General features: G+C 40.8%; 1 protein-coding gene across 4 annotated transcripts in view; it reads left to right on the forward strand.

Annotated features, from left to right (window-relative positions):
* LOC111658998 (uncharacterized) overlaps positions 1-12,492 on the forward strand; it is a 95,083-nt gene that overhangs the window by 40,485 nt on the left and 42,106 nt on the right. For all 4 annotated transcript variants that reach the window (XM_023411781.2, XM_023411782.2, XM_023411783.2 and 1 more), the window contains one exon: positions 11,396-11,440. In XM_023411781.2, the coding sequence (XP_023267549.1) occupies positions 11,396-11,440 (45 nt within the window). The remainder of the gene's footprint in view (positions 1-11,395; positions 11,441-12,492) is intronic.

The raw sequence follows: 12,492 nt of genomic DNA on the forward strand, positions 1-12,492 counted from the left end.
GTGCGGACCCCAGAAAAATTTGATATTTTTCAGTGAAAATGAAATTCAAAAGTTCCCCCCGAAATTATGGCTCATATTGCAATCGCAATGTCTGTCAAAATATTCGCAATACAATTTTTTCTGCATATCGCTCGGCCCTACTGGGCACCAATATCCTACTGGATCTGGATTGCATTATGTAGGTGCACTGAGTGTCAGATTAGTTACAGTACCATTCATCTATTGTTAAACTAAATCTATGTAGCTCCATTGCACATACAGCTTTTGTCGTTTAACCTAATTTAGTTTGAAAAAGTATGGCGTTCTCTGGAAACCAAATGCATGCTGTAACTGGAATTTAGATGCCTCTCCTCTACAGGGCCAAGCAAATGTTGTTTTGAGATAAATGAGCCACCACAGTATATATAATATTCATATTATATCTGATGGACTTGGCTCAGGTTCATTTGGATCAGTCTTTGTGTCTGTAGAGACCAAAGCCGGCAGTGACAGTGATAGGGAAGGAATTATGGTTTGGTTTGCGGGGACTGGAACATTTGGCAGCGGTTTCATGCTCCATAGGTGGAGGCAGACATGAACAGCAACGCAACTGTAACAGACTGTTGACCTCTACTAGAGCACCTGCAGGGCGAGATTATTAAGTAACGAGTCCCTGGTGAGAATAGCAGCCTTCCTGCCAGAAGTTCTCCATGGGAGGCTGCCGTTGATTTGGGTGATACAACAAATGCATGAAATTACAGCAGCTATTTGATTGGAGCCATGCTTTTTCTTGTCCAGCTCAGTACACAGCTATAAGGACATGGTACATTCACTTCTCCCACAAGGCTTTCTTAATAGGGGCCTATGTATAAGTTACATTTCTGTACTGGATTCACATTCATAATTGAACAAGCAGAGTTTGTGTGATGTTTTGTTGTGTTTTGAATGCTCTCAGTCAGATTTGATGTCACTGATCTGTTTTTAATATACTTTGATTTCTTAATATACACATTAATACCACAAATTTTATATTGACGATAAACGGTTCTATAAATTTACTTGCGATTACTTTTTTTTCTTATCAGAAATGTGTCATAATGACAGATGTAACAGTATTTTTGGCATATCTTCAGTCATTTTGTAATATATTTAAGATATCTGGTTGAGAATAATTACAAATGTCCTGTATGTATACTTTCACATGTATGTTTGTGAAATTCAGTGCAATTCAATTTGAGAAATACTACTAAATACACACAAAACAATTGCAATGGTATATTTCACCACTGAGTTTCAGTCCTTATATATGGTCCATGGTATTGAAACAGTTTTTAGATACAGTAGCATGATGTGCATATGTAGTTACTGTTTTGGCTCGACCCGTTGAAGCTCAATGGCAGAGTAACAGAGTGAAGAATTTACAGGTCAGCAGGGCTCACAGCTGAGATTTTATGGCAAGATTTACACCCTATGTGATTTTACAAGTGGGGGGTGGGGGGGGGTGTTAACCCTTTGTTTCACAAAATGGAATAGGTTATTCTTCTCACATCTCTGTCCGGGTTCATATTGAGAAAATCCAGAGAGCCATGCTTTTGACACCTGTATTACACCAGGAAGGTAACACGTTTGCCCATTGCACAAGGCAATTAATCTTGTCAATGTCAAGTGCATTGGGAAGGAGGATGAAACAAAGATTTGACCTGATTGGCTATGAAAAGGTCTCACATTTGGGCCCAGTTGGGACAGAGGAGAGTTAAAGGGGGAAGTGTTTGGCACATGCAAGGACAGATGCACAGCATTTTGATTTATCTGTCTGACTCTCGTCTTTCCCAGAGAGCCCCAGTATGGCGACATCCATGGGTGTTCAGAATAAACACACATTAATTGGCCTATTAATTACAGGGACGAATACAGGGGGCAAGACTTTGAGAGTGCCCATTTGATTGCACATTGTTCACTGGCTTTTAGAGTGATTGCGTGTGTATGTTCGTGTATGTCTGCAAGTTTATGTGTGTATGTGTATGTATACGAGTGAAAGGCTTATGTTCAACGAGGGGTAATGTAGGTCAACTTATCCTCTGAGCATTGGATAGGCTTGCTATAGTTGGCCAGAGCATGGCCCTCATTCGCAAATCTATGACTTAACAAGTTTCTCATGAGACGGAGTTGTACCACACAGCAGGGACACTGCAGGCAAAATGAGTTTCCCTGCTGCTCCAATGTCCAAATTCATCAGGGCCCGGGCCAGGCCCATCCCTATGGCCCGTGTCTAATACCCCTCCAACATTTTCAAGTGTTGTTTCAATGTCTGCCAGGTCATACCAACACTAATGGAGTGTCATGTGTCAGATAGAGTCAGCTGGGCTGAATTCACTCAACTCTTTGGGGTATGTCACCAGACAGGAGGTGACTGGCCCTTGTGACTGTTATAGGTATCATAGTCAACACCACAGCTTTAGTCATCCAAACAATGAGATTTCTCTGGCTCCACACAGTCTAGTAATATACAAAGACACTCTCCTGGCATATCAGGGCATTTTAAGGAGGAGGCAGAGTTTGAGAAATGCTGAGAATGTAAATACCTTTAAAAGGACATTTTGGATCCAGGATGCTTGGATTGAAGCATGGCCAAGGGGAGGGAGGAGGACATGCAGAGCTCAAAGGACAGAAGGGAAGGAGGCTGGTCGGGGAGGACATGTAGCCCTGAACACTTGCAGACCACAGAGGCGTGGTAGTGGGAGGCTGCATCAGTTACAGCACAGTGTTACAGCTTGCCATCCATATACTGATTCTCCACACTCTCATCCTGCCCGCGACCAATTTAGATACATTCATCTGTGTCCACTTTAATGGCATGCCAGGGAGCAGCGCATTGACAGTGGCCTGATATTATACAGATGGTAGTGTGGGGGACCTTAGTGTAATCTGTTATGCGCGGTGAGTGATATGAAGCATAAGACTCGCTGAGGGCTACAGTGCCCGGAGTGAGCGCCCTGTGGATCTTTGCACAGTGTATTCTCTCTGACCTCAAATATTTGGTTTGTAAAATGAACCAGGGTTTATTCAAAGTAGATTTTCAGCCTCTCCTATTCACTTGTTGGATAATGCATTAATGAAACACTCAGTATCTGTAAACATAGGATGGGAGCAATCTGCTCCGGATGAATAATACGGCCAAAAGTCCAGATGAGACTGTGAAATTTCTAAGAGCCAAGACTAATAACAGCTTCCATTAGGAGATGAGAACATTCAAGAGGCAATGTCGGTCTAGTGAGGAGCCAACGAAGTAGGCACCCAGCTTGCATGGACAACTGCACAGACTTCAGCTGATCGGCGGGAATTGAGCTCATAGTTTAATATAGATTTATCATCTTCAACACATTAAAATGCAAATTCAGATAATATTGTCAGCCCTCTTTCCTCTCCTTAGGAGTTGTTAAAGTCAATGAGCTCTTAAAACTCATCACTGAAGATGTGGTAGGGACGTGGTTGTTGTAAAGAGATGTTCGGAGGCTCCCTTGGGACTGCCTTGGCTTAGTTTCCATAGACATTCACTGTCTGTACTTCGTGTGTTTTGCCTTTGGCTGTAGTGTTTGCATACTGTGTGGTAGTGAGGAGTTAGATGTTTGCTGAAATAGCTCTATAATGGTTACTTTATCCGATGATATGTGGTATTCTATGACTGGGTGCCCTTGTAATGCCACATGTGTCCCTTTGTATTGTGTGGTAGTTGAAAATTATTGTCACTCTCTCTCACTGCCGTACAGGTCCTTGCTCTCATCTATTTCCTTCTTCTCCTCCTTGTAAGCACTCTACAGCAAAATTTCCTTTACGGTATTCAGTGCCTAATTGCCAGACTGCCTAATTAGGGATGTTACCCCACACACATCATACATTCATGCATTGAGGACATCCATCCTCTCTCACAGAAGGCTTAGAGTCTCCTCATTGGCTCTGTCCCCCCTCTATGTACAACATTTGTGATGAAGCTAGTTTGCCATCTAGTGGCACATGTACAAATGACCATTTAGTCACATGGGGTCTATGATTGAGTCTCTGTGAGGAAAGCCCTCATGGAAAGCTTTAGCCAAGAGACTATAGGTGCAATCTTGGCCAGCTGAGCTGTGTCTTAAGTCGGCTGCAGTGTCAGCCATCTCTTTATACGTCCCTGAATATTTAGATGGCTGGGAGTTAAAGAGAGCATTGTGTGCCAGTCAGAATGGTGAAAAATGCTAAGCTGCATTTGAGCCCCTGCCAGGCAGCTGTCGGCTTTGCCGTTCTCTTCCTGCCCCGGCCGCTCCTCTTAACCCTCAGTAAACAACTGGAACAAATCCTATTTTATTGAGGCTTTCACCAAGTGCAAGGGATCTCTGCAAGCTCCAGTGCCCAGGCATTTTCTGAGCTTGTGCAGTGTCCTAAGATGGCATCCAGCGAGGGCAGTCAGAAGTAAGGAATTTGCACTGTCTGTCTCTAATTGGATCCTTAATCAGAAGCAGGTGAGGCTGTGGTCTCTGCAGTGTGTTTTGTGACATTTCAAGCAAGCAGTATGATCAATATTTACCCTAGAAGCGTTGATAGCTGTTTTGACACAGTGAAAACAGGTTTGGCGATGATTCTGACAGCTGCAGAATATTCAGCTGCATAGTTGGTGTGAATTCATTCACTGAATATTTGTCCCTTTCACCAGTCGACACTTAGAATTTTGAAGCTTATTCCCAATAGCAGCTAGGTTGATGTAGTGTATGTAAGTATGTAAGTACTGTCAGTCTAAGTGAAGCTGAGAATTTGATAGTTTGTTTCTTATAAAACACAGAATGAGCCTACTGTAGATTTTAGAGCAGTTTGTTACTCTGTGCTTGGAAAAAGACACAACTTTCCTACTCAAGAGATTGGAGTGTTGATAATGTCATATTCATTTCCAACATATGACTTGATAATTAGACACATTGCTGAGCTAAACGTGGTAAAATCTGCAAGAGATTGCTGTCAAAATTTTGTTATTTTAGAGATCCTTTGTGCATTCTTTATGCTGTTTTTCTCCTAGTCTTGCTAATTCTTATGGTTCATGGTGCAAATTTCTAAATGAGAAATGAGAAAATACTATTTGCAAGGGGAAGGGATGACATTTCAGAATTAATTACAGAATAAATTAGCTTTTGCTGGCAGTTTGAGTAATTGTCTGCATCTTGTCTGAATCTGATTACATTAAGTGTTCTTAAGGGACTGTAGGTTCGGAGGACAGAGGGGTCAAATGCATCTGGTCGTGTGCGTCAGTCTTTCACTAGCCAGGAGCAGACAACCACTCTCACTGGGGAATTAATGCTGTGACAGGCTGTCTTGTGGCAAACTTTCTCTTGTACAACATGTTGCCCATTGGTCTGTTTGAGTTTCTGTCTTTTTTTTGAGTGTGAATACTCAAGTTCACAATCCTGGGTGTCCATGAGCTTTTTGGAGAGTCAGTGAACTTCTCTTTGTTCCATGTATTCTTAAATGGCATGAGGATATTATGTGGGTCTACACATTTGTTTACCAAGCAAATACAGCTGCTGCTCATAAGCTACACAGTCAGTTCCAGTTAAACCCAGTACAGCAGTTAGACAAAAGGCTAAGGTGGCCTAAGTACATGTCCCCAGAGGGAGATGGGGCTCAGCTCAGGCAGAATGAGTGGGAGTGGCATGTGAGTTTTTCAGTCAAGAAAAGGTCATCTCTCCCATGAGCTAAATCAGCAGACGCAACTTGGCTTGGTAATGTCACATAGTTTACCCTTCAGGATATGAAACTTCTGTGTGACATGTGGGGATTTGCTGGTCAAAAGGCATATACAGTAGGTATCCGGGTGTGTAACCAGGATACATTTGGTTAAAACGTGAAGGCTTGGCGTATGAATAAATGGTCTTGTAATTTGTGAGTTAATGGGTTTCTCCTAAAACCAAAAAAAAAACAAAACCTCACTTAAATGGTTATGTAATGGTGCACAAGTTTAAATTTGAGTGTCAAAGTAAACACACAATGAATTTAGATTTATTTAGAGAATTCATAAAGAATTAATGTAAATAAGAGGAAGGGATAATCACTTTTGGGAGTTCCAGTGGCCTTTATATTTTTTACATTGAGAGACAAACGAACAAAAATCAAAGATGAGGTATTACGTTTGAAATATGATGAAATGATGTTCAAACGAGTTAAAATTGATTTACCTGCTGATAGCAACCCCTGCATATAAAAGGGAAAAAAATGTTGTCCTTCTGTTCGGTGTCAGGCTTTGAGTTGGGTCCTGTGGTGTTCATTTCAGAGGGCTCCTTATCTACTGACCCCTATTGACAGGGGCACTTGTCAGGTGGATTATGTGGCTTTTTCATGGTATATATCTGCTTTACTGCTAAAAATACGCCAAGTTCTGCCATCTCCATTTTATACCAGTTCAGGGAGGCAGACATGGAATGTCTCAAAGAACATGTTGACATTTGGGATAAGGATTATGGAGTCATCATAAACGAGTGCCTCTGCTGTGTGTCACTGTCGCTGTTGACTTTGCTCTCAGATTGGGACTTGTGTTGCAGGACTGCGCCAGGCCCCATGTCTGTGCTTTCCTTTTACACTTTACAGCTCATAGCAGAGTTGAAGCCAGTTGAGGCTGGGATCCATGTGGATTAAGTCAGAAGTTCAAAATACGCTGTCAGTCTACAGAGGCCTCCTCCTTACCCCAGCTCAAAAGCGTACTCATTCTAGTTATACTAGCACCATTATTGAATTTGTAGCTAATGTGGAGTACTTTTCACACTTCTGTTATATGGTTTGCAGGTTTTTAGAGTGGAACAGATAAATAGTACATGTGAATATGTGTTAAGTCTTGCCAGCCCATCTTTCATTTACTCAAGAGGCTAGTTCATCTTTCACTCCTACTCTCTTTCCTTTCCTCTCCTCCACAATCCCTTCATCTTTCTCCACCTCCTTCCCTCCCTCTCATCCCTCATTTCCTTCCTTGCCTTCCTCTCTCTCTCCCTCCCTCTAATCTACTGCAATGACCTGAAGGAGGGCTTCACACTGCAGCGCTCAAATAATAATCAAGCACTAGGATGTTGTCAAATTTATAGGACACTGAGCGTTGCATAGCAACAGAGATTGCCAGGGTGATCCAACAAGCGCTGGAAGTTGGGTGAGGGAGAAATGGGGCGAGTGACAGGAGACAGGAGAAGGATGGGGAGACGACAAGAAAAAACAGATACAGGAGAGAGGGATGAGATGAAAGTAATAGAATCATGATAATATACACAAAGAAAGAGATAAATGAGAGATGGAGAAATAGAAAAGGAAATGAGAAAGTTAAGGTTGGCTTAGCTGAAAGAAAAGGTTTACTGACTCTGCTGGCTGATCTTGTGTGCTTGCCATTCTGTGATAATTCAAGTTATAATTATCACTGTGATGTCATATTTTACTATGGCATTCTGGCATACACAAGTGGTGTTAAGTTTCAAAGTGGCTTGAATGTGGCAGCGCTAAATAGCTGTTTAACCAATGGTCAAAGTCCAACAGCAGGCTGCTCTTTCACTCTCGCTCGTCGCTAAAATCCTCATACATCAAGGAAAACAATTATCTTGTTTTGTTGTCCCATATTTCTCATGTTTCTCACATTGCCTTGGATTTTTTTTGAAATCCTCAGTTTCAGTTTGCTGTTCATCCTTGTTGCCTAGAGACTGCTTTGGACTGCAGTTCACCCCTGACATGTACCCTTCTTCTGGTGTTGTGTCTGTACCTTGTTCACCAAGAAAAAATATATATAAATAGGACAAAATTACAATACAGCTTTGCATATAGTTGCAGAATCCCTGAAATTTGCTCTTGGAAATTTAGCTTTATGATGAACATATTATTAAACTAGAAAAAATCATCATCATTGAAATGCTTTTTTTTAGCATCAATTGTATCCCCTCTGCTCTCTGAGATGAAAAATTAGGTAACACAAAGTTCAAACAAAGACAAACTTCTTGCCAGAGGGACCTTTTTTGACAAAAATGGCATTTTATTATTTCATTACAGTAAATGCGCTTAAACAGTGAATTAAGTGTTTTCATTTGAGCATTGCATATCCAACAGGAAAGGTGGTTGCAACATAAACACAGAGCATGATTAAGCTGAATATATGATATGATGTTTTTGTCCTGATAGTTATAGAATGAAGGCACAAAAATAGATGTTGACATTGGCATTCTGTAACAAAGTTAGTTTTTAGCTTGTGCCTACAAGCATTTATCGTTTTCTGCTACAACAAACCAATAAACAGTTTTTAGTAATGAAGAAAAAAATCTCTAACTTGACTGAACATTATTATAAAATAACCTCAATTCAAAATGTCAGAGTATCCCTTTAGTTACACTTTTATATTAGTCTAGGAGGTCCAAACATGACATTTAGAATTGATCAAATCATTGAAATGGCATTCATTCAAAATTCTACTTAAAACCCTGAGTTAATAGTCTAAAAACCAGCACTTGTTGCTGTATTATTTGGGTGTTCATGGGCACCACGGTGGTTGCTGCATCTTGATTATCTCAGTATTCCAGAGCCACCATGTCCCTTCAGAGGCGGTTATCTCGCTGTGTCACTGGCAGGTGTTTCAGTTTGGAGAGTCAACTGAGTGCAAACGGTGATGACAGCTGTGCTCCGGACTAATTATTTCTTGTCACTGTGCACAGATTCGTTGGGAATGGCGTGCTAACCAGAGGTCCTCTGGGCAGAAATGTGTCAGTCTGACCCCAAGGTCACCTGGTGTAGTCTTTTTTTAATGAATTGCTTTGCTGTGAAAATGAGTGTCTGGGCTCACATTGTTTATAAATACTGAATGAATATGTTATCAGAGAAGAAAAAACTCTGGGCTAAACTACACAGTTGAACATAGCTGATACTGAGAGTTGTAGCCCAAATATTAAAAAACGGCTCATAATATAATGCGATTCAATTCAGCAGCACCACAAGTGTCAGGGCCCAAATGACCATAAAGTTCAATCAGCACCGGTTTAAACTAAAACCCTCCCATAAAGGTACGAATTATCATAATAAAGGTAAGATTCAGAGCACAGCCATTTTATTACATTGCATTAATAGGTAGGTGTACCTAATAAACTGGCAAGTGAGTATAAATGCAGTCCGACTACCATAGAAGTAATCAAAGATTGAAATATATTAGTATTTCTTTATGTGAGCAGAATGATATTTTTTGAAACCTTTCCTAAACGGTTTGTTCAGATGTGGAAATGAAGTTCTAAGCAAAATCTAACCACCTTATTAAGAACCATTTTATAACTTGTAAGTAACTGTGCAAGTAAGGTGCAGGCCCAGAGGTAATGATATGGAGTTTACCCCAGATCATCATTTAGTTGTTCTGACTTCATTTGTTGAGAATTGAGATCTACAGTACTACTATTTATTTAGATGATAATATGCAAATACATGGACATAAAAATTAGTATGCACTTTGCAGTTAAGAGATTTAAGGGCAAATGTGGAGAAATAATTTTGAATACTGAATAATTCATGACCTGTTTGGAATAATAGCATATGAAATATTCATTAGCTATATTACTTATCTGTGTAATCTGCTTTTGTTGTCGGGTTCAGGGGGGAAAGGACGGCAGCAGGGGCTAAGGCTAGAAACAAACATCTGATCGTTTTGCAAACGTAGCAATGATTCTCTGTCAGCCTATTCATTATGATAACACCATCCACCCTCATGAAACGCCTTCTTTGTTTGTGAGAATTAGACCTTTTAAACAAGTGTGATGTGTTTTGAATCTACATATAGCAACCTGATGCGCAAGCGCTTATCGAATACTTTGGCTGCCACTCTGTCTGCTCTTTTTTTGCCACAAAGTAATCAACCTAAGTTACAATTCAAAGACATTATTGCAGTAGAATTTAATGTCAGTCATTTGAAGTCAAGGATTTTAAGGTTTAAAGGTGCTGTTCCTACACAATGACGCAATTCCACATCTTCCAGCTCTTCTTGACGTAGCGCTCATTCATACTCACATTAAAGCACATGTAGACTCGGAGCTACATTAACACAGATGATCAAAAGACGCTGGCCATGGCTGCGTTGGAACATCAAACAGTATGAACAGAGGAAAGCGTGCAATTCCCGAGAGTAGGCACAAACTGGTTCCATTGTGTCATTATTAAGGTTAATATTTACTGTACTACACCCTGGCTTTTTCTGTTTTCATCGTCTTGTAATCTGTGTCCTACAAACAGAGAAACGCTGCATACAAGCATGAGCACACAGGCAAACAGATGATTAAAAGCTGTAGTTCTCAGTTAAGTTCCTTCCTTTGTCTTTGTTGCAGGCGAAATGTACATGTCAAATACAACCCACTTAATCAAAGTCTGCATACATGGAGTGTCAGGGGCATTACTCTCTGATTCTCCGTTTTTCTTCCAGCAGCCAGTGATCCTTCCGTCTTCACAAGTCTACACAACCATTAACTCAGTGGAAAGAAGTGTTTTTGTGTCTCTGACACGTATAGTAGAAGAGAAATACAATGTTTCAATATAGCAATTGTGTCAGGTGATGAAACTCCCATTGGAAAGAGGTAATCATATTTAGCCTTAATACTATCTACATTGTCTCATGCTTCTGCTGTTGATCACACTGTTGTACAGTGTATTGATATCGGCCAGAGTATTACCATCTCCTAATTGAGTTGATTTTACATCTGTCGTGTGTGTGTGTGTGTGTGTGTGTCTGTGTGTGTGTGTGTGTGTGTGTGTGTGTGTGTGTGTGTGTGTGTGTGCGTGCGCGTGCGCGTGCGCGTGCGTGTGAGAGAAAGCCAGCTAATTCCAGACACTTCTCATAACACAGAACCAGTGATGCCCTGCCAGTTTATAGGATAGCTGTACGGATATCAACGGAGCTGTATCCTCTTTTCTCATGAGAACATAAACCCTCTTGATGTAAATTATACCAACTTTGGTTTGGTTCAGATAGCATTACATCTCATTAAGATGTCAGCTTTTCAAGACTCGCAGACTTTCAAGCACTAAGGCGTTTTGTAATTCACAAAATGTCAAAAAATCTCAATGCAAAAATGGTAGCTTCGTTCTGACCTCGTTTTGCGATGCCGGACAGCACTGCCTGGCTTGGCCTGTTTGCTGCTGTATGTGCTCCTTGGGTTGATTGATGCACCGAGGGACTTGCACAGCTGGAAAGGAGGCAGTAAACCAGAGGAGGGAACAAAGAGTAGTGGGCCACACGGGGTGCAGCAATTAAGCTGTTTTCTTGTTGTTAATTAAAAGCAAATTAGAGACTGCGACAGGAGTTGCTGTCTAGTCTTAATTGCTGGCAGCATGTCTGCCCAGCCACACCTGTTGTTGCATCTTCACTCACTCATCTTAATTTTTTTTTTTTTTTTTCCTTCCTTAGGGACGGAGAGGAAAGACTGGGGAGCCTGGAACCAGAGGCCTGCCTGTGAGTGATACGCAGTAACAGACACATACAGTACATACTATGGTCATTATACTTAAGTCCTTCTCATTTAAAACCTTCAGTACAAAAAACAAAACACTGAAAGTTTAAGTTAAGTTTGGCTCAGATGGTACAATAAAGCAACTCTTTTGACAGGATGTTGTTTTCTCACTTTTCTACCAGTCAGAATCAATTTCAGTTGACCCTTTATTTGACCAAGAATTCCCCTGAGATTACCATTGTCATCTTTTTAAAAGCATATTAAAGAAAACATTTGATCAGCAGACACGCAATATAAAACCCATCTTAAAAAGAGCAATTACACTCCTCATAGTGAAACATCTGGGTGAAGTCGGAGCATTAATTCCATGCTTAGGCTGTATTGATCTATTCAAAATACCCCTTTCTCCCATACTGCTGCAAGCAGGCTATATTATTAGCGCAAACCACAAGGGGTATATTAAGGTAGCACTTGAGAATGCTTGTATTGATGAGTAGGACAAGTCTTGCCTATAAGGCCCGTTGACTCCTTGAATTATCGTTGTTTCCACAGGCGCCTAAACCAATCCCAGACACAGTTTGTGTGTTTGTTTAGTGACCCACACATGAAAGGGCACAAACACCACGATATGTTAAAGGAGACAGCTTGTCAGACTCTTAACTGCTGTGATGTCAGCACAAACAGAAGTGTTCAGGCAGTTCAGATGCTTTGGGTGTCCAATTATTTTCATGCACTATTGCCCTGATTACATTCTTGATCAGGACATAGGGTTTGTCTTATTTTTCTTCATCCAGAAAGATTTGGTTTTTGCTTCTATCACAGTTATGCAATAGGTCCAATTATCTATAGTAAAATTGAGTTACTCACTGTTAAATCTCTCCCGCATCTCTCAATATGTCTCTGTGCCTCCTTAATAACTCATAAAGTTGTAGGACACAGAGTCGTAGGTGAAAAGAAAGACAGGATGCAGAAGGTGTGACATTTCTAAATGGCAATGTCCTGATGATACCCATAGCATGTGCCAACTTTGCCTCCATCCCCTGGTATTGGCATT

This window comes from Seriola lalandi, unplaced genomic scaffold (genome assembly GCF_002814215.2).
Source record: "Seriola lalandi dorsalis isolate HSWRI2012SDOR001 ecotype SW California unplaced genomic scaffold, Sedor1 jcf7180002054470, whole genome shotgun sequence".
Lineage (NCBI taxonomy): Eukaryota > Metazoa > Chordata > Actinopteri > Carangiformes > Carangidae > Seriola > Seriola lalandi.